Source organism: Psittacula echo (assembly GCF_963264785.1).
Source record: "Psittacula echo genome assembly, chromosome: 12".
NCBI classification, from domain to species: domain Eukaryota; kingdom Metazoa; phylum Chordata; class Aves; order Psittaciformes; family Psittacidae; genus Psittacula; species Psittacula echo.
The window spans coordinates 7,583,218-7,609,297 of record NC_137747.1 but is presented as its reverse complement, the minus strand read 5'-3'; the positions used below and the strand labels follow the sequence as shown (position 1 = coordinate 7,609,297).

At 40.4% G+C, this 26,080-nt stretch overlaps 1 protein-coding gene across 3 annotated transcripts in view; it reads left to right on the top strand.

Moving 5' to 3' along the window:
- DIDO1 (death inducer-obliterator 1) overlaps positions 1-26,080 on the top strand; it is a 52,299-nt gene that overhangs the window by 15,389 nt on the left and 10,830 nt on the right. For all 3 annotated transcript variants that reach the window (XM_080628208.1, XM_080628207.1, XM_080628209.1), the window contains 13 exons: positions 781-891; positions 1,216-2,122; positions 2,413-2,731; positions 5,672-5,884; positions 6,300-6,525; positions 19,942-20,410; positions 21,134-21,293; positions 22,004-22,120; positions 22,344-22,451; positions 22,909-23,044; positions 23,168-23,714; positions 24,526-24,679; positions 25,517-25,606. In XM_080628208.1, coding sequence (XP_080484334.1) covers positions 781-891; positions 1,216-2,122; positions 2,413-2,731; positions 5,672-5,884; positions 6,300-6,525; positions 19,942-20,410; positions 21,134-21,293; positions 22,004-22,120; positions 22,344-22,451; positions 22,909-23,044; positions 23,168-23,714; positions 24,526-24,679; positions 25,517-25,606 — 3,557 coding nt within the window. The remainder of the gene's footprint in view (positions 1-780; positions 892-1,215; positions 2,123-2,412; positions 2,732-5,671; positions 5,885-6,299; positions 6,526-19,941; positions 20,411-21,133; positions 21,294-22,003; positions 22,121-22,343; positions 22,452-22,908; positions 23,045-23,167; positions 23,715-24,525; positions 24,680-25,516; positions 25,607-26,080) is intronic.

Here is a 26,080-nt window from a genome sequence, read left to right as displayed (position 1 = left end):
TAAGTTGTTCTTGTCTATATACTTTTTTCCATCCAAATAAACCTTGCTAGAGAAATAACGAAGGGAAAGCGTGTTGCCTTATTCTGAATACCCACCAGTGTTTCCGAAACAACTGAAAAATAGCAGCTAAACTATTAGCAAGGATACAGACTTGGTTTATTTTACCAAGGAAGACTGGAGAATTTCTCTGGTTTTACATTTTGTTTAAAATCCAAAACCTCATTTATTCCTTGGCTAACTCTGTGTTCCCTAAACAGCGGTTCCTTTAAACTGATGAGTGTTTCTACCTTGTTTCTTACCTCCTGTAAGTAATCAGCAGAAAAAAACTTTACTGGTATCAAATACCATCCTCACCTTTAAAAGCAGTAACTCTGTACTGTCTGTTTGGATAACTCCTTGTTCTGTTCTTTGCTCTTTCACTCTACTGCATGTGTGGTTCCTGTGTCCACGTAAGGAGTGGAACTGCTGAAGGTTTTTCCCCTGACAAACTCCACGTAATAGATTCATACCATTGAGAAGTATTAGATAATATCAGAGATATGAGAAGTCCTAAGGCTGTTTAATAAACTATGTCAGTATAGTGTCCAGACTCATATTCAACTAAGTACTTTGAAGGGATTCAGTCAACTTTTTGTTGTTATTCAGTGACTGTTAGTGGCTTGAAATTCAAGGTAACTATTTGTTACAATAACAATATGTAGATTACATCAGAATATGTAATAATTACTTAAGCTATGAGTATTTTTGAATCTGAGTTTTGAACCTTACGTTTTTCTTCAGCATTTCAGGGTCAGGACAGTGGTGACCATACTATGGAACAAGCTGTAAGTTCACAGCCAGTGTCATTAGAATCTGAATCTAATACTGACAACATGGAAAATAGTTCTCCTGGTAAGATTTATTCCTTTTAGATTGAGCAGAAAATGTGCTTATTTGTCATTGTGTGTGTGTGTATATATATATGTGAATATACATGTATCTGTAAGTAACAGAAGCGTTTGTAACAGCTGGGTTATGTTGGCACAGTATTCAGAGAGGTACTTAATTGCTGCTGTTGTATTACATTGACTATAAAGCATTTTACCTGTTTTCAGGGACATAGAATGAGTTAAAAAGATGCATTATCACAAAGAAAGCATACTATGTTGAAAACAACTCCTTAAGAAATAACGTCTTTCTTCACCATCAGTTTAATACCTGTTCATTTGTGTTTAGCATCACTTGTGGATGAAAAAGGTGAGCAAAGCAATGAGGAAGAACAAAAATCTATCAAGCCTACAAGTAAAGAGTTCAGGAAAACCTGGGGGTTTCGAAGGACCACAATTGCTAAGCGAGAAGGTGTAGGAGATACAGATATGGACTCCAGTGAGCAACAGCCCCAGCAGCAGCAAGGCTTAAACCTCAGGAGAAGTGGACGACAACCAAAGAGAACAGAAAGAGTGGAAGAATTTCTTACCACAGTACGACGCCGAGGAAGGAGGAGTATTCCTACTACTCTGGAGGATTCAAGTGAAGCAGCATCCTGTCCAGCTACAGATGCTGAAACTGCTTCAGAAGATAGTGTAGAGAGCACGCCAGATGCAAAACCTTTAACTCGGAGGATTGGCCTTAGGAGCAGTAAGGATCAGAAAGACTCTAAAACGAGAAGTACAAAAGAAGAAGAAGAGGAGGAGGAGGACGAGGAAGAAGAGGAAGATGATACTTCTGATAGTGATAGCGATGGGTTAACACTAAAGGAACTGCAGAATCGACTAAGAAAGAAACGTGTTGAACAGAAACCTGTGCAGCTGACAATAAAGGATATACAGAAGCGCTTTGGGAAAAGAAATGCAGAACAGAATCCTACAGAAACTGGTGATGTCCAGCCTGAAAAAGAAGTTGAGCCTGAGTTGCCTGTCAAAGAAGAACCTGAGACTGTAGACAGCACTGAGATTGCAAGTCAGGTGGTTGTGTCTGAAGAAGACGCTGAAGATCTTGAGCTTCAGAAGGAGGCAAAGCCTGCTGTTGCTGCAAAAGGGAACACAGACGAAGAACCCGAGGAACTGCCCAAAAGCAAACCTGAGTCTGAGATTTATGACCCGAATGCACTGTATTGTATTTGTCGTCAGCCTCACAACAACAGGTAGGCAAAGGTTTCAAGTAAGATCACAGAGCAAGTAGTTGGAATTTTTCTGTGATGAAAAATTAAACCAAATGCTCACTTCTTGAGTGTTAGTAAATGAGCTCTTGGGTTTGTTTGAAGTTTTGGGGGCAGTTTATTTAGTATTTTAAAGAGGGGATAAATGAATATGGAAGTGAGGCAGAGCAGTATACTGATACTTTATGGGGTACTTAAGATCTGCTTGAAATACCTGTTGAGCTTTAATTGTCTTTTCATAATGTTTTACTGTTCCTTGTTTGTTTTATTTCCAGGTTTATGATTTGTTGTGATAGATGTGAAGAATGGTTTCATGGTGACTGCGTGGGTATTTCTGAGGCTCGAGGGCGGTTGTTGGAAAGGAATGGGGAGGACTATATCTGTCCAAACTGCACCATTCTACAGGGACAGGATGAGCCTGTTTCAGAAATGGACCAGCAAGAAGCTAACGCTGGGCAAGTAAATGTGGATGGCACAGAATTCACAAGCATAGGAACAATTGAGCAAAAATCTGTTGAGGACCAAGGAATCAAGGGTAGGATTGAAAAAGCTGCAAATCCAAGTGGGAAGAAAAAACTAAAGATCTTTCAACCTGTAAGTATATCAGTAGTTTCTAACTTTCCGTACCTCACTGAGTACATTGAGACCATGGCTTACTTGTATGGCTGTAAATCTGGCTTGATTTTTTATAAAGCTAAATATGAAGCTGAACAACTCACTGAATATTACTGGTTATCCATAGTTCTGTCAGGTCAGGAACTGAAACTGAAAGTGTTATTTTGATTTGGGGGATTTAAAAGTTTAATGTAGGCATAAGGAAGTGCTTTGTCCAATTCTGCCTTTCCTAAATATTGTTTTGGAAGTAAAATAATAAGGTGGCCTTTTAACAAAAATACTAGAATTCTGGACTGAGTTATACTATATATATACTTTATATTTAAAATAATCAATTTTGGACCTTTTCAATGATAGTGAAGCTTTTCACTTAACACTGACAGGTGTCTGTTGGAGTTAATTCCAGCTGTACTTTCTCTATACATCCAGTTAGTCTCTGAAGTTCTGGCTTCTGGCTTGGTGCTGCTTCTTTGAGTTATTAGTACATAGAAAATTGTTCTATACAGCCTTTTTAACATGAAACAGTATATTCCGAATTATTGCAAAGTCTAACATTAAATAGAAATACAAAATCTTGTTACATGCCCAAATCAAAATCCAGGCAAAGAATACTTCACTGAGCTGCTTCAGCTCAATGTACGCAGACGTGAAAACCTCATGCTGCGGTGGTCATCTTAGTAGTGCCTAAACTACTGCAGTAACGCCAAGTCTTGAACATTCTCCTTTTCTCACTGTGCCTTTAAGAGCATGTTTAATGTCATTGCTGTTAGAATGCTACAGCTATCTATATATATTTTTCCGTATGAATTTATTCTTTCACGCATGTTCTCGAAACGTTGAAATCATCCCTAGAATAAGCCTGACAAGTGTGAGTAAGCATCTCTGGGGGAATCTTTTTGGTTTAGTGCATTTTCTACAAAATGTTTATGGAACACTTTTAGTCAATTTAAATAGCAGAGCTATCTCTTATTAGTGGAGTGAGGATAATGTATAGATGAGAAGTTTGAGCTTAATGTATGTGTTCGCTATTTTACTGTGTGCAGAAAACAGTCTTTTACTCCAAAATGTTTTAAAATACATTTGGACCACTTTGCACACAGAAACATTTTTGCAAGTCCAGTTCTCTTGTTTTGGACTACATCATTTCACTGGCAGTCTTAGTATTAAAGTTCAGCTTCTGGATTTCACCAGTTACTCTTTGGTATTAGCATGCCAACAAGTTACTTGAATGTGTTAAGCATCTCTCATTTAATGAAAGAAAAACCATAATTATTATTAATTTATTGCCTCTTTTGGAAGAACTGCTTATATTTTAGGTGTTCTTTTGGCATTTGGAAACGGAATGGAACTGCTCTACTGGTGTTTGCCAGGGGTACCATGTCTTGAGGGAACTGAAGAGTCAAATCTATTCATTTTTTTGCCCATGTTATCCCTCATACCTCAGTTAAGATCCCTCTATGGCTTGGATAAACAAGCACTGCTCTCCCTCTGGAGAATTCCCCGCCCATTCTAGGCAAAAAGCTCATTTCATATGTTAATGTGCTGAAATCATTAGCAGTGACTGAACAGTCTCATTATTCACTTCACCTGTTTTCTTGCACCACTGTTCTAAGCACTTTGTGAAGGACTCGTTTTTGGTGCTGTGCATGAGCACCTATAGCTGCAGAGGTCTGGGTTGTGATTAAAACTACAAATTGTATGAGTACAGACATCAGCACTGCAGATCTTGTCATTATCTGAGAAAATGCCCTGAATTAGGAATGACAGCTCAGTTAACCTGAAGTTTGAGGTACTTTTTAAGTAACATGAGTTGATACTTCTTTCTCGTACTTCACAGTTCAGTGTGTACATGGTAGAAAAGTACTCTAAAGCATAAGCTTAATTTTTAAGGGAAAACTCCTAAACTGAGGTTTTATCAGACTGCAGCAGATAATGCTGTTTTAGTAACTTTTGATAGGGGAAAAGCTATCAAATTATATAAATTTTTACTGGAAATATTCCTGAAAACCTTCCTTTTGGTAATTACACATTGCAGTTTATTGATGGGGAGAGGCTGTGTTAGAGCTACAGTAGTGCCGAGTGTTAGGTCGGTTGTATAACATTTTTAGGAGTGATCTAGAAGAGTGAGACTACAGGCATAATACCTGGAGGTGATCTCGTGGAGCCTATAGAGCTATCAAATATTTCTATACTTTGACCTAATGTACTCTTGTATTCAAGGAATGTGCTATTTTGTACATGTAACATCTGACGAGCAAGTGTTCGTGTACGTAACACATCAGTATAAATGGAGAGTAATTGTGAAGCAGAGGGGAATACAGATTGCATATGCAAACTTCTCCATGTGTAAGAAGTTTAGGCTGTGGCAAATTGGGAGAATGGTTGTATTTATGTAAGTTGGGGACTTCTGAAATGAAAACTGGTAAATCTAAAACCTCCAGAGCAAGAATTATTTGTATACCTGAAGAGCTGAGTCCTTCCTTTTGCAAGTGTGCATGGTTGAGGGCAGTGGCTGATGGTGTTATGCAAGTAAAATGTGTTTAGAAACCTTGCTCTTGAGAAAGCAGCTCTGCATTATTAAAGAGGTTTCTCACATGATACAGAGGATCAGAAAAAGGAATACGTGTGCTTGTGGCATCTGAAAATGTAGGAAATGAGCCTGCTTTGGGTCACTGCTGGCACACCAGCCACTTGAAAACAACGCATTCTGAAAATAGTGTGTTACGGGAGGGAAATTCTTACATTTGTACGTGTTGTTTCTGTTACACCATGAATGAAATTTGCTTTCACACTGGCAGTTGTGCAAGTCACAGTCGTAGCTGTGGTCTGCACATACGCCATGTAAGCATTTCTTAATGCTGCAAAGGTATGTTTCTGTCACTTCTTTGAAGTTTGAACTCACTCCATTTCAATCCATAGGTAATTGACGCTCCTGGTGCATCCAAGTGCATTGGTCCTGGCTGTTTTAATTTGGCTCAGCCTGATTCTGTGTATTGCAGCAATGACTGCATTCTCAAGCATGCTGCAGCCACCATGAAGTTTTTAAGTTCTGGCAAAGATGCCAAACCAAAACCTAAAGAGAAGATCAAACCGAAACCCGACAAACCTGGCATGCCAAAATCTCAGCTGCAGGTAAGCTTATGTTCATAATCTGTTTCTTGTGTGGGCCAGCACAGGTTTGGGGTTCTTTTGAAGAATTTTAGTTAATACAAAATTACTGTTGATTGTGGACTAATGTGACTGCATTGTGTGTGTGCTTTGGGAAGGAAAAAGATTAAAGCCTTCTCTTTTCCCTTTTGAAAATGCTGTAGAATGGGCAATATTTCTGCAAACAGATACCACCACCTCACCCCCACCATACTGGTAGTACTCTTCTTTTGAGGTGGTGTCTTACTATTGCCTTTTCCTGTAGTTAGTGTATATTTCAAGTGTATTTACAGGAGTTCACTATAAAAGAAATCTGTGTACATGTATGTAACTATATCTCTGCTTGTTTATAAAATACACCTGACGATTATTACTAACTAAGCCTCACTCAATCATACAGGCAGGTATTAAACCTCTTTCAAACCAAAAGAGACCATTTCCTGAGAAGAGAGAGGTGACTATGAAGAAGACTGTTTTGACAACCACCAAGACTGAGACAAACACTCAACCTGTTGCTAAAGAGCCAGCAGTAGAAAACAGCACACCGTCCTGGGCAAGCGATCATAATTACAATGCTGTAAAGCCTGAAAGGACTGCTGCCATTTCATCTTCACTGTTGTTCAAATGTATGTATCGCATAGGGATATTCCTGAGTAATCATTTACATTTTCTTTGAATGCCCATCCATTCTTGGCTCTGCAAGACTAGGAAGTTTAGGATTTGGGGTTGGTTTTTTTTCTTAATATATGGCACCAAACTACTTTTCTCCACCTTCAAAGATTCCGCACCCAGAGATACACACGAGTGGGAAACACTTTTAGAGGTTTCATTTGTATCATATGCCAATTGTATGATTAATCTACTATCAATCTACCCAGCTGATTTCCTGGAGGAAAACTACATGATTAAGCTTTAATTTTTTCCCATAAAGATAACAACTGTTTCTAATGTAGAAGAGGTAAGTATTGATACATTTACTCCGTGTTTGACAGAAGGGTTGCACAGTGTGCACCCTGAATCAGCAGTTGACTGTACTAATTTGAATTGTGTTTTTGTAATTACTTGAGCATCTCAGGTCTGTCAGGTCTTGCATTTTCAGTGCTGATGCCAAGAATGAAATCTCTTCACCATGGTATCCAATGATACTTTACACTTCTGCAAACAGCTTTTAACTGTGAAGTTACATCCAAGTTCTTCCTGCTGCTTTCCTTCCTTACATGAAATGATTTAAGGACCATTCTTTACTTTTAAGTTTGGAGGGAGGCAGTACTGTGTTTTTTCTCCTTTTTCCCTTTTGTATTTATATGTTCATACTTCACACATTATCCTCACACACAAGAACACATCTTGAGTGGATATTAGGCAGAGATGCCACCTTGCATATTTTTGCAGGTTTTGAATAGCATCTTTGTAGCTCACACAAAGGTAAGTAACTCCTACTTTGTAGCCTCAACAGGTCTTTCTGCTAATGCCATTTTTTCATTGACTCCAGCTAAGTAGTTTTATAATGCAGTGGTGGAACTTCAGATGGAATCTTACATTTCACAGTTACAAAACACATGACCGAGTGTCTGATGTTTACTCACGTGAAGACTGATGAATTCAGAAGTTCAGTTCTCACAGCTTTTACCATAAATTAGCCCATTTACATTTTATTTTCAGAAATCTGATTGTCAAACATTATATGGAAACATTGTACGGAAAGTACCGATAAGTTTGTAAGTTACCTTGAAGATGAGATTTTTTAGATACAGCTTTAAACACTGAGGGAACTCCAGCTACCCTAAATTGCTGTTTATTTTTATAGCGCATAGTAGATACTCCAGGTATATTTTAATTGTATTTACCCACATCAGATGTTTTAATGGTTATAGTTTTTCCCTGCAAATGTTCATTGTGTTTTGTTACTTGGGCCCTGTGCCTTTTTTATAGTGAACTCTTGAGATGTATTTTGATAAAACTTACATTTTTTTTTTTTAAGCTTATTCTAGAGAAACTGTAGCTTTTTTAGCAGAAACAGTAGTATTTAAAACATAACTAAAAATAGGTGAGAAAAACGAAAATGAAACTATAAGGGCTGGTTTTACACATCAAATTCGTATGACACTTTATCTCAGTATAATTACAAGTGTCCATATAACCATATCACTTAAAATGTCCTTCTTGCTGTCGTCTGTTTTTGTAGGAGACAGGAATATATAGGTTTTGAGGCAGAGAGTTCAGTTGGTTTTAGAGGGGGTTGCTATTAAGTTTCACCACACTGGAGGTTTTACAGATTTAACCAATTCCAGTAGAAAATCAGATTGCTGTAGCTACATTGTTTAATTGGTTCAAAACCACGTTAGACTTCAGTTGTGGCTAGAAAACAGCCTAGTTTGTGTGATGAAGAGCTCTCATGTCAAGTGCAAGGAAGAACTTCAGCTTGCTGTTACAAGGTAAGTTGTACTAATACGGGGACTCTGTGCCATTACTAAACTCCCAGGTAAATTGTTTTTGTCTTTATGAAGAAAACTGTCCTGCTTTTTGATGGATGGGTTTGAGCTGTTATCTTCCTGAGAAGCTGCCATTGCATCGTCTTTAGGAGTATTCTACAAGACTTTATTAATTTAACAACTCTAAATGCTGCTCAAAGCAGAGAGGTTATGGCGTTACAGAAATTCGTGAGAGTCATCTCGCTCCACAAAACATACAATCTGTTCTAGACACTAATCTTAGAACAGAGTGACTCACTGCTTAGAAATGTGCATTTCTATACATCGCTTATGAAAGAAATGTGACTGGTTCAAACATCTGGGTGTCTAATGTTTGGACTTAAGGGGCCACCTAGAGGAGGCTAAGGATGGGATTCTTCCATACACAACAGTGCAAATACCTCCCATGTTCTCCCAGTAGCTTCAAGCTAAGTCCTGCAGATCCTGATTTGTGACTTAGGAATTGAGGAATATTAACACGATTAGTAGAACTCATCTCTCTAATTTTTTTTTCTGCTGGTCGTCATCTTTCAGATGTGGATTTGTTTTATACATTTACTCTGGACTTGTCAGATACAAGACGTTGTTACATATGACAGTAGTTCTACTAAGTAGTAGCAAGAAGAAAGCAAGCTGCTATTACAGATGTACTAGGTGATAGGGGCATATAGTATATTTGCATCTAAACCTTGCCACCAAGCCCCCTTCTCCAGCCTGTTCTGGGGAATGAGTTAGGGCTGTACCAGGAAGTGACTTTGTACACCAAAATCTGGAGGCTGTTTAATGATACTTGATGTTCACAGTGAAAATAACCCTATTTTGTTTAGTAACTGGAGTGAAAAATACCTTGAACTTAGTGAATATGAAGTACTAGTGAACATTAAGCACAAGTACTTTTAAAGTTGCAGGCAGATACTTTTAAAGTATCTGAACTACACTTGTAAGAGGAAATCAGGTATTACATTCCCTTTCAGAAGTGTCACTTTTAAGTTCATTGGGAAAATGGGTTTTAATTCAATATGCAGTGCTCAACTTTTATATTGTATTTCAAAAGTCATCCTAGCTTCCAAATTGATACATATGTATATAGGTTGTTGAGATTTAGGATTCAAGTTGTGATAGCAATGCTGAATTTGTGATGTGAGCTAGTGTTACCATATTTGGGTCATATCAAAGGAGATGTAAAATTCATAACAAAGCAAAACAGACTTCAGTTTATCTAGTAAGATCATGTAGGTGTTTGTGGGGAAGCACCATCCAAAATGATGCATGAATGTTTCAGTTTTATTAGCAGACAAACATGCATTGTATGGTAATAGCCTGATTTTTAATTATACTGAAGGAGGACAGACTTTAAACAACATAATATGAGCCTGTTTTTTCCAGAAGGAAATGCAGAAGCAGTTTGCATCACTGCCTGTTTGACTGTGCTGGGAACTTTAAGTATAAAGTTTTACACTATTTAATATCACATACTGTGTTTGTAACAGGATTCATCCATTGTAGTCATTGCTGCCCTGTAAAAAGAGGATAAAGGAACACTTCAGACATGAAGTTTGCTGATGGAAGTGTGTGTCAGCAGTGTCAGTGTCTGAAGCACCTGAACTCAGGCTTTGTGTTTGATATAGAAACACTTGGAAGAGACTTTTCTTCTGTATGTTTATCTGTCAAACAGAAGCCAGCAGCAAATGTGTCAGCAGTTTTAAAACAGAAAATTAATCCAAAAGGAGGGGGAAGATAGGCAATTGCAGGATCCCCATTTTTAAACTACAGAGAAGTATGCTAAGTAATGGTCAGTGCTGCAAGTCTTTGAGGTTCAGCTGACTTACTAGACATAGAAGAAATACACAAACTGATAATTTACTCAGGTGCTAAAGCTCTTGAAGCATCTTAACTGCATCTCTTGATAACAGCGCGCAGGAGAGTGAAGAGGGTTTCTAGATAAAAACTAAACTAAATGTGTTGGGTTTGTAGTACAACTTCTGAGTAAAAAGCATTTCTTTGTCACACAGAAAACTTCTGTTTACTTAACTGTAGTTAGATAAATGGTTTGAGTTACCTACTATAACATCTGACTTGGTACTATGCACAATGGTTGTGGTACCTAATCCTGCTTCACAGTAGCGAATTACAGAGAGACAATGCTGCCACCTCCTGGAAGTGGGAGCCCAGGTTTGAGGAGCCGTGCCTCTGGTGATACAAATTTCCTTTTATTATCGCCTTTCAGTCGTCTTCATTTCTTCTGCAGCTAAACATTTCTACTCCCAAGAGCTGTTCGTAAAGCGAATAGTGCTTGCTTGATCCCAGATACAGAGAGCATTTGGACTGCTTTGTTCCTACACACCTCTAACAAAATGTGGAGACTTCTTAAAGGGAATAATGATACTGGGAGCCCATCACCAGAAAATGTGATGTGCATATAAAAATCCTAGGGTTATAGCATCCATTATTTAGGTGGGTTTTTTTTCTTTCCATAGTAATAGTACAAAGACAGGAAAGAAAAAAAGCATAGATTGCTATAAAGAGGGCAGGTGGGAAATGTAGCACACTCAAGACAGAAGAGTTAGAAGGGAAGATTGATGAAGGAAGCAGTAAGTACCTTGTCTGCACACAGGCTGGTGCGGATTTAATGTTCCTCTTCAGGCGAGATTGTACCAGCTTCAGTTGTGACTCTTCAACAGAGTGCAGTGTATGTGTATAAACTGCTGTTGGTTTAGCTTAACTATAAAAAAAGTATTCTATTTTAAACTGAGGAGCTCTTCTGAAGTCATGAGTATGTTTGTCTGCAAGGACTGATTGTACTAAAACTCAATGCTATTGTTTTGGTATGAGTGCTTCCCTGTGGGAAAAACTAGCAGGTGCCAAGCCATGCTGTTACACTCAACTACTTCTGGCATCTGAGTTAACTCCTTGAAAGCTAAGGTGTCTTTGCTCAATGCTAGATTCTGCAACATAGACCCATACTAAGAGACAGTAAGTATTGAGGAGTATCAGGGGAAGGAAACGAATTACTTTCTTTATGTCCCTGGCCATTTTCCAGGGAACATGGCTGCTGTATGTGCAGATCTAGCCTTTATGCTTTGTAACTAGAGGATTTTTTCTGGAAGGCTGCTGACAGACCAGATAACGATACACCTAAGATGAGTCTGCCAGAACTTCCAAGGAATCCATGCTGGAGATCTTCTGGCTTTGGAAAGACCATAGTACGGGAGTGGCCGGTGTACCACAGCTCCGGTGCTCAGCTTGCATCATGAGAGCAAGTAGGGGCTGTGCTGGCATGGGGGCTGGCACAGGATCAAACCCTGGCTGTGGAGTGTGGCTCCAGCAGCCACCGCTGGCCTGCCAGCATCCCCTGGGAGCCAGCCAGTTAAAAGGAGCAGTGGGATCCTTGGGGAGTGATTGTCATCTGCTGCCTGTGAACTCCTGGAGCTCCCCTTCTCTGCTCTACAAGGTATGTCACACCTGCCCTGTGGCGGGCAGCCACATGAAGATCTCTGCTGTGTCTCTTAAGTTAGGAAGGATGGTCCCTGCTGCTGGCATGCGGCCTGGTTTTGCCTCTATCACCCCCAGGGCCTGGGACAACAGAAAGCCAACCCTCTTGCCTTAATGAGTGCTTGGCTTCAGTGTTAAGGAACCACTGCTGAGGGGAAGGGCTGGGGGGCAGAAACCTGGTACAACTTACGGATTCACTACGAATATTAGGGTGGTTTATCTCTTGTCATCAACACTGAAAGTGATGAAAGTTTGATTAAAAGAACCTCACCACCCTCTATTGCTGTTTTGCTTTCTTTTACTAATACTTAGTTCTTTGAACTTGCTCACTTGACTGTAGCCAGTGGAAAAGCTTACTCTGCCAGTCCCAAACAAAAGGGATTTCTTTTAAGGTGATGCCTTGCACTTTGGAGTCGAGTTTTGTAGCTGATCTTGGTGCTGATGATTCGCTGTGTCTGAGCTGTACTGAATTGGAACCTGAAGATGGCCTGGCCCTGCAAGGAGTGGTGATACCATCCATGAACAGTCTGGAAAACAAGGAGCCCTCTTTTTTGCAGCAGATAGTGCCCCTGTCTCACTCCAGAGTGGTGTAGTTGTGAAGATGCAGATCAGATAAGTCACAGTCCTTTCCTATAGATCAAACAGATTTGCATATCTAAACTGCAGATCTGCATGAGCATAGCTGCAGCTTGGCTTGAATGCAGACAAATCACCACTGTAAAAAGGTCCTTGTTTCGGAGTTTCCTAAGTGGATTAGCTTGAAAGACAGGATTACTTTCTTGTGTGTCTGAATGTAAAGGCTTGGCACACAGGCAGCTTCATTACCACCTTCTCCTTGTGGTGCTGGTGAGAACTGATAGAGGCTTTAGAAGAAAAGCAGCAGGGCAGGAGGCACACCTGAAACACCAGGTAATAAAGTCTGGTTTGGTGTTGAGAAAAGCAGACACGTGGTTCTGTAGGCAGATAACAGTGAAAACTAACACCAGAATAGTGTGACACTCGTGAATTATGTACGCCTAACGCTAAGGTGTCTTTGAGGGATATGACAAAAAAATGTGACAAGAGTTTCAAGAGAGCAGGCTTGAAAGCAAAGCGGTTACAAACTACACCTCACCTCCACAGCCCTGGGCACTGAGCGCTCAGTGCCACAAGAGGGTGCTTCAGTGGCACCTGACGGGATCAGGACTGACTCCGACAGTGAGGCCGAGATGTCAGGCATGCATCCCATGGGTGACTGTGAAAGGCTGCTCTTGAGGAACGTCTCCTAACGGGTAAGTAACCTCCCGTTGTAGAGTGCTTTATAGCTGACCTGTAAAGCACCAGCTCACCCATGTGTTCTGTTCAGTTTTTTAACTTGGATAGTGCATCAAAAGGTTTCACTTCAGAAGAACTCATGGATTAAAGTTCGGTGTCTGCCATTGCATTAGGGTGGAGGGGTTGGAGTAAATTCTGCTCTGTTGTGATTATTTGTATCACAAGTGGTGCAGAAGGAGATGGTACCGCAAATCCATCGGACAATCCATGTAGGACATAGGCAGAGGGAAGCTGTGAGAACACCGGTGGTTTTAATTGAGAAGTCCTGCCCATCCTAGCAGTTTCACAAAGGGAAAAATGCAGTTCTCAGATATTGGCAAACAGGGACAAGATACTTCATCTTCCCTGAGCCGAGAGCCTGTCCTTCTCCACTGTGGTATGTGCCAACACAGCCTGCCCTCTCCTGCCATTCCGACTGGACAGCTGTGGCATGCTGGAGCGAGATGGACGGGGCAGGCACCTGCATCTGAGCACCAACGGGTGCGGGAGTTCGCAGTGCTGCTGCACAGGCCTGTTCTTGAGAGACACTCAGACTGCTGGCTGGGTTTGGGGGAATTCCTAAATAGGTCATTGTTCCGGCTGTTGCTTCCCACCTGCATTCCTGTTGCATGTTTGAGCTATTGTAGAGGCCGGTACTGGTGCCTGTTGTTAGAGACTGGCTCTTCTCAAAACACAGAATTACTCCTTGGCCCAGCCTCTACATGGGCTGTTGGAAGAGATCGTCTAATGGGTGGGCTTGCTTTTATAACAACTGCAAAGCTGCACTAGTGGGAATTTTCCTTCTGATTTGGCTTTTATTACTGTTTAAAACACAAAAATCCTTTTGAAGTGTAGTAAATGATCCACTTTGGGGTGGATCACAGGTAGCTGTGCTCTCCTTTGGCTTTATTGTGAAATTTCACAGAATTTCATACTTTTTACCAGAAAAACGTTAAGTGCCAGCTTTCTCACTGTTGGTGCCACACAAACTTGCGTGCTGTGCATGAGTTTGAAACTTATGTTGTAGTTTTGGTTTAGTTTTAATTTTGGGCGCTTGGTTTCGGTGGGTTTTGTTGATTTTGGGTGGGTTTTTTTGTTGTTTTTCCCCTGAAACACTCTTAGTGACAGAGGAGCATGAACAGTAGCTGTAGAACCCACATGTGCTTCAGCAGCCCCATGCTGAATACTCACCGGTGTGCAAGGCAGCGTCTTCCAAAGCGTGGAGCTGCCGACGTCCTGCTCCCTTGGGCCCGCGCTCCCACCGCGGCCAGTTCTGCTCAAGCTGGACAAGATGATGCAGCTGTCGGCCTGCACTGCCTGCATGCTGCCTTGAGGAGTTCTAACCAGGGGAGGGGAGGAATAATCAGTCAGTGTAGATGGAGGAGAACACAGGGAGTTAAGACCATATTTAGACTGAGATGAGCTCTTAGGCAGAAGCTCTTCCCTGTGAGGGTGCTGAGGCGCTGGCACAGGGTGCCCAGAGAAGCTGTGGCTGCCCCATCCCTGGCAGTGTTCAAGGATGGGGCTTGGAGCAAGCTGCTCCAGTGGAAGGTGTCCCTGCCCGTGGCAGGGGTTGGAACTGGATGAGCTTTAAGGTCCCTTCCAACACAAACCAGCCTGGGATTATAAGACAGCAGAGGCAATAATTCTGGGGTATGAGCAGGTTTATGCTAGATGTTTAATTCTATAGGGAGACTTCTTATAATCAGTACTGTCGCAATCGGCCTTCATGGCTGCAAGATGTTTTTCACAAGTATCTTTAGTGTTGTGCAGTAGTAGCTGTGATGGCTTTTGCTATTAAAAAAGAGATTCTAAAAGAAGAAAACCTGAGCCTTACAGGCTCGTTACAAAACAGGCTCCTCGGGTGTGACTGCCTGCAGTTCTCTACTCATCGTTTAAAACTTGTAGCATCGACTCGAGCAAGAAATGAAAGACCTTTAAAGAGCTGTGATTTGAGTAATTTGAAAGGTACACGAGCAAAAGTAATGGCACATTTCTTCGGTATTTAATAATTGGAAGAAGTAGATAGTATCTCCAGCACAATAATGTGTCACAAATGAGGTAACTTAAATAGAAACTAGAGGAGGTGGTGGTGCGTTTCTGAGGTGGCTTTTCCAAAGCAATTCCAAAGGAAGATTGGGTGAGGAGGGAAGGGGGAAGAACCAGAATAGGTTAGAATGCTCTACAAAAATACTTCTAGGAGATCAGAGGAGCAACATTTCCTTTGAGTAATTTCTGTTCTGCGGGTGTAAAGCAACCTCCTGGTGTAGGAGAGGGATTATGGTGAGTGCATCCTGCGGCTCCTTCACATAGCATTGCTACACCGGAAATCACTCTTAAATCGAGCTTCAAGAGTCACATTCTAGTGCTGAGACATCACTGTTGAGGTGTACAGAAGTGAAATACCTGTAACCATCAGGCTTTCAACAGGCTCATCTGTTAACAGCAGATAATGTGGCAGTTGTGTCATCTACCCCTTACAGGAGTTTCATTCTTAGCTGTATATTGTCATATTTGGCTTAGCTTCATGGGGAGTGTCCTTGGGGGGTTCTGTATCTCTTGACATCTAGTGGGAGAAATTATAGTTAGGTCTGTAGCGAGCATACCATAATAACACTGTTTCTTAAGCCTTGCAAGGAATGCACTTTTCTTTCCCTGCCAGAGGATTCGGTGAGCTGCCTCATTAGCTCCACCAGAACCTCTCAGTCTTTTAGCCCATGCCTCTTCAGTCAGCAGGAATCCTGCTGCTCTCAGGCCAAAATGGTGAAAATAGGATTTCATGTTTTGTTTTAAGTGACATTTCGAACACCAAGCCAAGGAGGTACACTGTGTGTTCAAAAGTGGAGAATGGAAGAGCCACTGAATGCCTCACTCTGGCATTAATCTTCTGTCTGCAGTGAAGTTCCTTGTTCAGCCTCGGATAGGCTGATGTTCAGTTGGCATCTTTCCTTTTGTTTTCAATTTGTTGAAGAGCATTTATTGTAGGTATGCTGGAGCTACTGATGAAAAGGACTGGAACCACCACTGTATAAAATACAGTGGTCAGTGTGTGTGCTAAGCATTGACTGCATCTTCAAGTTGTTTGTGGACTCCAAGGCCAAGCAATTTGAAACCCAATGTCTGAGAGAGAATACCTGCTTCATTTTATATCCCACCAGTTTGCTGAGCTGTGGTACCTGGTCAGAAGTTAATATTCCACATACAATGCCGTACTGCCCTCTGAGAAGAGTCCATGTTTCTGTTAACTCTTCCAAACATGCACTTCCATGCTTCCATAGCTATCAGAAGGAAGGGTGAGCTTAAGGAAGGCTGCGCTTATGTCACGCTAAGTGAATGGAGGAGTAGTGAATGGAAGAGTGAGCTGCCAGTGGAAGAGGCAGTCCTGCTCCTTCCTCACGCTCAGCTGGGAGCTCCTGTGCATTGGATCCCAACCCGTGTAACAACACAGTGAGTTGGTTTGTCTGGATTACATGGCAGCACATTAATGTTGTCACTAAACCCCAAAACTTCATAGGAGAAAAACTCTGGTTCCTCATAATCAAAATAGGATAAGAAGTTTTTTGGGTTAGGTTCATCTGCAGCCCTCACAGGTTATTTGCATATGTAGGGATTAAGTAGTCTTGATTCTTTGTCCAAGTGTGCCCACTCTTTGATAGTGTCCTTCAAGCAGCAGCGTGTCCTCCAAACCTGAACATGTAGTTGGTAGGTGTTGTGAAGCGCAGAATGGCCTGCACATGACTGAACTAGTCCATACAAAACCTGTACCAGCGATTCCTGTAATCAAGTGCTGCTCAGTGGACAGTTTTAATTGGTATAAAGGAGTGTTGTAGTTTGAAACTCTTAACTTTCATGAAGCTTATCAAATGTCTGCCTATTTTCTGTTGGCTAAAGCAGCACAGAATTGCATCCCTTCCTTTGGAAGCCTTTCTAAACAGCCTCAGTGTCAACTTGCAGAATAAACGATGCTTCTGGATCTTTCTTCTTGGACGCTTGCTGATTCTGCTGCCCTGGGAACTTCGATCTACCTTCGTACTAGTACCTTGTATCTATTTATTTTACAAGTACTTCTTACTATGACATTGGTGGTTGTGACATAGCTTCGTGGTGTGGATATAGTTGTCGCACATACACATGTGATTGACCCAAAGCATCCAGATTGTGCTATTTTTGGTTTTCACAGTGTAGTTCTTGGTAATGAGTTTGAACTGACCATTAAAAAAATAGCACATAGAAGATGAAACAGAGATTTAGAATTTCACATTTTGGACTTGTGTAAGCCAAAAGAACCAAGGCACAGAGGCCGGAATGTTGCTGTCATCAGTCTGAAACCCGAGCCGTGTTGTCCTGCCTTTTCCTGATGAGTCACAGGAACTTGCTCCTGTCCAACCTGCCTGGAAAGGTGCAGTGCTGGGCAGAACATGCAATAAACCCGGAAAAAGAGAGTGGAAGTAAAGTAATTCCTGCAGCGTTCTCACTGCACATATATCGGATATTCGCCTCCTCTCAATTCAGGACTATTAAAATAGAATCATAGGAATAGTTCCTAATCCCCTTCCTTCCCATGGGATTGCCAAAGCCCTCCCAGCAACTAGATTGGTGTTGATGCGGCAGGGGAGAGTGGGAGCACAAGGAGAGACAATGTAAGTCACGCAGAAGGTCCCTCTAGCTGCGTCCCTACAGTGACCAAGATGGGTCTCTAGGGAAATCCATGGGAATAGTGTGAGAGTGATAATTTTAATCTACTTTAAAGTGTCGATCTTATGTGGAGGTTTATATGGAACTAGTTTATAAATCTTCACATCCTTTGATTTAATGTGTTACAGCAACTGTTTTCATTTTACACTTCAAATACTTAAATCTCAGAAATTCTCAAGGTATCTACTTGTAAAATGCTTATAGAAAAGAAAATCAGGATAAATATATAGTGGTTATGGGTCTTGTGGCTGCTTCTCCTTGTGTTCCAGCACAAGTTCAACCCATGCCCTTGTACTTAGCTATACAAAAGTTCATCTTCACCACAGGTTTTGGTGTTTGTGGTGAAGCTGCCAGCAGCAAGAGCCCATTTAAAGAAACTGGGGTGAAGAGTCATTCTGTTGGAAACATATGCAAGTATTTGGGGGCACCCAAACTTAAAATATGGGGGAGGGTTGCAAGGCCATTTCCTCCTGAAATGAGTATCTCATTAGGACCCTTGAGCATTCCAAGTCTTCTTCTAGTTGAGGGGTGTTTCCCTTGTGACCTTGCATTGATCTGTGGGGTTGCATGAACCAGACCTCATAGGAGTGCTTTCTCCCCTCCCAGTCCATCTCGGAACAGAGATTGGACAACGCAGACCCAGCCCAGTAATTTCTGCTTTTGTTATAGCAGATCTGGAAGGTGAAGAGGGACCATTTGCTCCTCAGTAAAGTTACTGATAGTTAAATTCCTGGACCTTTCCCAGGAAGTGTCCTGTGTTTTATAACTAGGGCTTTGGGGCTGTTTCATCAACAAACCCTCACTAGCTAAAACCATCAGACTGAAAATGAACCTGTTTACTGTTCAGTGGTTATCTATGGATTTGTGAGAATAAAGGCTTTTGGGGGAGAAAGCTTGGCTTTTCCCATTGAAACAGTTGTATTTCAGGACTTGGGTTTTGGTTGTTTCCTCGGAACCCATCGTTGTTTGAGCTGTCAGGGTAAACATGCTGGTGTTCTCCCACTGTAACATTGGTGTCCTGTAATGATGTTTCATTTGCTCTGTGTGTGTGTGTGTGTGTGTGGTAGTTTTGCCTATTTTTGCTCTGTTGACTTGTTCCTGTCAGTGCCACAGGGTGGACAGATGAAACGAGACTTGAAGAAATGATTACTTGTCAAGTCCTGGGCAAGTGTAACTTCAGCACATGTGAAAACTGGGGCCTTTACTTATACTTCTGAATCTTCTAGTCTGTAATGTGAATCGACTATTCTATTAACATTTAAACAGAAAATCAGTATATTGTGAATAGAGTGGTTTGAATGAATGGTAGGAATTAGATCACCACAGCCTGAGCAGCAATATCGATGTTTGATTACTCTATAGATCTAGAATTTAGCTTGGAACTGAATAGGAAGATCTAATAATGGTTTATGGCAATGTTATTAGTGTGATACAGATGCTAGCAACCAAGTAGATTATATGTGCAGATCTTCCAAGTAACTTCTGTGTTTTGTTGCTCATTCAAATAAGAAATATGGGTGAAAGGGTTTCTTAAACTTCAGTGATACTGAACTTAAGGTAGTGTTAATGCAGTTTCAGATTCATGGACTCTCCTCAGGTCAGCCTCTGTAATGAAGTGGTTCTGTGAGGCACCTTATGGATTTTTCTGTTAAAATGTGGGTTGTATTGTGCCTTTTTCTTAAATCTGTGGACGTTTGGGGTGTTTTGGAAGCCTCCCCGTGAAATCCCCCTCAGGAATCTTTGAAGGTGGTGCCTTATTTTCCTTTCAGTGTTCTTGCATAGGTTATAAATAAGAATTTAACCTGTAGAGCCAGAGTGGAACTCTCTTAAATTCTTCATTTGGCCTGGGAGACGCAGTATCTGAAGGATCAAAGACAAACTTCTTCAAAAGAAACTGTATGAATCTCTGCATGGTTTTTGAAAGTACTTTTAAAATGCTAGTGAAGGTTAATGGCTTGAATTGCCTACTTGACAGTTAAGCTCTGGAGATATTATTTCACAGACTTCATTATAGATTGATACCTGCTCTTCATGAATAGGAGGTTATAAAGTTAAGCCTTTAATATTGTATTATCTTCTTTGTTCTAACAGCTCACAGGGAAGAGAAAAGGAATGAAGATAGAGCAGAGGCTGCACTGACATCGAAGAAAGCTGTTGCATCTGTAATGGAGAAACAGACGTCATCTCTCTCTAAAAGTCTTCCTTCAAAGAAGTCCTCCTCCTTCTCTAACACATCAGTAACTAAACAACCACTTAAACCTTCTGCTGCAAGTTTCAAAGGTGTCATTCCCAAGAAGCAATGGCTTCCAGCAGGCAGTGTTTCTCCAGCAGGCAGTGTTCCTTCAAAGCATTCATCTCTTTCTCACGGCTCATCAGTTTCCAAAAAACCAGCTACATCTTCCAGTTTGGGTGGAGGACTCAAAAAGCCTTCACAGTCTTCCATTTCTACTGCATCTGGAAGCAGTCAAGCAAAGGCATCACCCGGCCCTATCCAGTCACAACCCAACTCTCAGATTCGGCAAAATATTCGACGATCCCTGAAAGAAATTTTATGGAAGAGGTGGGAATTCAAAGCGCTAATCTTATATAGGAATCTACAGCTAGAAGTAAATGTTCAGCCTGAAGAGCGTTGCTCACATCTCAATAAGGGGTATTGAGGGTTTGAATTTATACTGCAAACTACTGCAAGTGTAATTGGTATTTCAGGTGTATATTAATAATGGTCTTTATTAAATAAATGTGAAAAAGCCTTTAGGAATAAAAAAAAGGATCCTCACTAATGCATTTATAGTGAGGCAATTACAGTTGAATTAAATTACAGCATAGAGGCGTTTCATAATGCAGGTGCTCTGAAGCTTTAAAATCAGGTGATGGTAGTGTTGGGGATGTAGAGGTTGTAGGGAACATAGTACAGGAAACGTCACAGTGAAAGGTTAGATGCTTACTGAAGGAGAGATTCCCTCCCAACATAAAAATCCACATCAACAAACCCAGGTCAGTGGACAATTCTATCCCTTAGGAAAGGAAAAAACAAAAAGCAAACATTCCCACAAGGATTATTAAAGCTAATGCCAGCTATTGAGTCTTATTACAGAGCACTGCACTCTGATGGTGTCTCTGAAATGGAAATGCTGTTCACCGTGGAGAATCTAGGACTAAGACTCAAGCACTTGAGCCTCACTGAGGGAGGATAAGCCTAAGTTAGCTGTGTAAGTTAGCTTTTAAATTTACCTGAAAATTCATGCCTAACATAAATGCCACGTACCCTTTCTGTTATTAACAGAGTCAATGACAGCGATGATCTGGTCATGACAGAGAGTGAAGTGGGAAAAGTAGCACTCAATATTGAAAAGGAAATGTTTAACTTGTTCCAAGTTACGGACAACAGATACAAGAGTAAATATCGTAGCATCATGTTCAATCTCAAGGACCCCAAAAACCAGGTTTGGAATTTTCTTAAACAGTAAATACATATGTTGAAATAGACTTTGGTTTTTAGTATTTCAAACTCTGCCTTCAACATTGCCTTGAACATTTAGAGTTTCAAGGCAGAGACTTATGAATTACACTATAAAAGATTATTCTAGAGCCATTCAAATATTAGAAAAACCTGTTTTAGCCAAGTAGAAGTTCAAAGTCTACATCAGTTGGTCGTGTGTGTTTACTAAGTGTGGGCGTTTGGTGTGAAATACTTACTACAGAATAGCTTTCTTTAAATACAGACTTTATTAGTTTCTCCTCTTGTGACATTCCCTACTGTCTGTTAGATACTGCCCATATACACGATCATCTTTGTGCTTTAAAAGAAAAAAGCTGATGCTGGCACAGTGAAAATATTCACTAGAGAACACTTGAAATTTATTATGGTTCTTAATTTCTACAATGGATATGAAACAAGAAGTGGCAAATTCTGACGCTGCTATTCAGTTACATTGATTGTTATTGATGATAACGAGGAAAATTCATACTTTGTGTTTATTTCACCCTTACTTTCTGGTTACTGCACCTTTCCAAATGTACTTGTAAGTAGCCAGTATCTGTAATAGTGAATTGAGAAACTGGAACAGCTTTTGCCCGTTAAGCACTGCAAATCTTGTTAGTTACCTTACTCAGGCTTTCTTCAGCATAGGAACAAAGTCTGTTGTGTTTTCAGGGGCTCTTTCATCGTGTCCTTCGTGAGGAAATCTCACTGTCAAAACTGGTGAGAATGAAACCAGAGGAACTTTTATCTAAAGAGCTGTCTGTGTGGAAAGAGAAACCAACTAAACCAGTAAGTAACAGAATGTTCCCCTATATCTTTAGTAGGTACAAATTAAGAGTCAGTTCACTAACCCTTATCACCCATAATATGTTGATGCACCATTTTCTCCCTAATGAAATATTAATAACGTGCAGTTTCAATACACTTTTTCTCTACCACCAGGTAACTGATAACAAAGTACAAAATAAAAGTCTAAAATTATAAAATAACAAACTGGTTTTATTTTTTTCAGACTCCAGAGTCAAGAAGCAAATCTCATGAAGTCAAGAAAACAGCTGTAAAACGGGAACATGTGCCACCTGTAAATATGGAAGATTCTCCGCCAGTGTCTGATTCTGATGTAAGTATTGGCTGTTGCTTCAGCATGAAGACATTGAGGGAGATAAATCAGGGCCTCCAGTCTCTCATCAGAAGTGCAGATTGTTTCAGTTGAGCTGTAAGGACGCTATTGCCTAGTAGGTGTGCCATGAGCATGTTTCCTTTTGGTTTGAAGGAGTACAACAACCAAATGATAGGCATATTTGGATGCACTTCTAAAATGCTGTGTATTTTTCAGCCCTGCTGTCAACTTACAGAGCAGTCCTTTATTTCTGAATATTAGCGATCTACTCCAGAACATGTGGAATGAAATGAAGACAAATACTATTTGGGAGCTCTATCTGACATGATATGCTTTAACTAAGACCTTTAATCTGTCTTTTAAAAGAATTGAAGTTAGTTAATGGTTTACAAAGTATTTTTTCAATAGTAGGAATTAATGATCAACTGGAATATCTTTTGTGTTTATTCACTTTTAGGAGCAGCAAGAGTCGACTCGAACTGCATCAAATTCAAACAGTGCTGCTTCTCTAGATGTGTTTAGCAGTATGCTGAAGGATACAACAAGTCAACATCGAGCTCATCTTTTTGACCTGAACTGCAAAATCTGTACAGGTACCTACAGTGCTGACTTTGTGCAAAGTAAAAGAATGGTTATGTTAAGAGTAGTGTGTTTGTTTTTCTCTAAGCTGTTTCATTGTTAAATAGTAATCAAGAGCTTTTAAAATCAATTTATAGGTCAGATTTCAGCATCCGAAGATGAAGGGCTACCTAAGAAAAAGTCAGTGGCTTCTGTTAAAAAGGGGGAGTCAAAATCAAAGCCAGAAGCTCAGCCAAAGTATGAAAGTTCTGCACCAGCCTCAACAGCAGAGCTTGCCACAGAGGCCAGCTCTGAAAACACAATGGAAACTGAAGATGAACCAGTAGCAGAAACAGTTCCTCCGTCAAGCGCAGAAAGAGCAACTCACATTCCTACAACCCAAGCCCCTGCCAATGCAGATACTTCGGTACCTGAAGAGGTCTCTGCTTTTCCTGCCACTTGTGCTGGTGTAGTTGTCACAACAGTAACAGTTTCGGGCAGAGACCCCAGGACAGCAATGAGCAGCTCCTCTGGTATTGTGACCCCAGCCCTGCGTTCTGCTCCGGCCTCTGACAAAGTTTCAACAGTGGAAACAAAACAGGAAACTTCAAAACCAATTATGACTGTCCCTAAATCAATATTGACAAAGCCATCATCCTCACCAGATCCAAGATACTTAGCAGTTCACCACTCACCCAATGTCAAGTGCGTATACTTTATAGTAACCCAAGCTACCCAGTCTTTAATGTGGTTATCTTCAACATCCTGTGTGTCGCATTCCCCTCCTCCCAGTTAAAAGGCATGATCAGTGTTAAAGTTCAGGTAGCCTGATTCAGGTTTTTGATTTAGCATCTCATAATTTACCTTCTCTAGTTGGTAAAGTTTTCAGACCATCAGCAGATAAATAAAACAAGGTATTACGCAGACTTGAAGTCTGCATGTACCTTAATACAGAGAAAGTTAGTGTATGTGAGAGTATAAAATCAGTCCTAGATTATTCGTCCTGTATTAAAATACTTATGCATCTGAATTTATGAATTAACCAATTGCCCAGCTTGAAAGGAGGTGGATTTCTTCCATATTCTGGGTATATACAATAGTCAACATAAATATTAAGTATATCCTTATGCAGCTGCAGTTAAAAGATTTTTGTTTGTAGCAAATTTCTTTACTTGAGAACCTCAGGTGTATATTGTTAACCCAATTAGTGGGAAATACGCAATTCATACTAGTTTGTTATAGAGTCAGGATCACAACAGTTACAGTGCTAATATGATTTTATAAAGTAATGCGTTTTGACATCTTTTTTCCTGTCTGCAGCTGCAAGTTTATTTACTGTTCCTCCTTACTTTTTTCACTAATAGCAAGTTAATGGAAAATGCTAACAAAGCGTTTAGTAATAAAGCTATTATTTGTTTAAAATAAAGCAGTTGATCAATAGAAGGAGGGAGGAAAAGAAAAAAGATTCATTCTCATTTGTATTCTGTAACCTCTCTGTTCTGGATTTGTTTTGCAGTGTTGCAGAGCCACGCTCACCTCAGGACAGCGACACTTCCCTCTTTCTCTCTCGTCTCAACACCATTTGGAAAGGATTTATTAATATGCAGAGTGTGGCCAAATTTGTCACTAAAGCATATCCTGTCTCCGGGTGCTTTGATTATCTTAGTGAGGTTAGCACTGACGTGTTTATGTGTTTAGAATAAATGTACTGCAGCTCCTGTTGCTAGAAGGGCTGGGGTCACTACATAGATGATACGTTAGAACTGTAGCAGTGGTAAATGGCATCCCTTTAGTAATAGGTAGCTCAAACTAGAGGGGTCACTGATGTGATCTGTTACAGAAGTTTGCTTGGCCATTTATGAAAAATATTGTGCTTTTTAAAACCTTTCAACTGAAACCAGTTGGATGATACTGCTCTGGGGAGAGTGTATGTTGAAGTAATGAGATTGTATAAAGATTTGAGCTAAAACAAATAAGCTTTTCTTTCCCTTTCTTCTGAAGCTTATTTTATGTGACTGTTAGGAAGTTTCAGACAGAAATGTGTGGTTTAGAACTTTTATTAATAGGGCTGGTGGTTCTCTTTGATACTACTTTTGCTAAACTGAGTTTCACAGTCCCCATGACAGGAAGCTCACTAGAATTCATGTGACTTGTAGTCACAAGTGCAGCATTTCCCAAAAAACCCAAAGAGTGGAGGAAAGCTCTAATTCAGATGGCAGCTTCCCTATAAAAACAAAGCCAGTAATGGACATACAGAGCTAGTTTACATTTTTGCTGCTGTCCTTGTTTGGGAGTGCCTTTTCTATGTATACCATTAGCCTCTTGGTAATTAAACACCTTGATATTTAGAAATAGCCTGTTTGAAGGTAGAAAAGTGTGTATGAAAGTTTCCCACAATATAATAGTGCATTATCCACTGGGCTGCTGGGATGGGGCAACCTGCACTGCTTTTAAACATCAGTCTCGTTTGGTTTTTCTCATGCTACCGTGTAATACTTCTCGTTTAGGATTTACCAGATACAATTCATATTGGTGGGAGGATCTCACCGAAGACGGTCTGGGATTATGTTGGCAAACTCAAATCTTCGCTGTCCAAGGTATTCACTTAAAATCCTTTGCAAAACCCGGAAGACAAATACAGCAATATGAAATAAGAACTCTTTAACAAATATTTAACAGCAAATACTGACATAGATCACACCTGGAAAACTACCCACACCACTTACTCCTTTGACACTTTTGATTTATTGAAGAAATACTAGTATAGAGCTGCACATCCTCTTGATCTCCCTCTCCTGCATCTTAGTTGAAATCTTCGTACTGTTTATTAATTTTTAATGATTGAACATTAATTATTCAGCATTGAAGATTAAACCCCAAATTTTAAATAACTTTAATGGATTTTACTATTAAAAATACTTCAGAAGTGAAAAAATGAGGCCCTGGATACAAATATAATAATGAAACTAAGAATTTTCCCTTTCATTTATATTAGCTTGAGCCTCAAGAAGGTTAGTTTGATGTAAGATACACAAGTAACTTGTATTTCTGAAAATGACAAGCCTAATTCT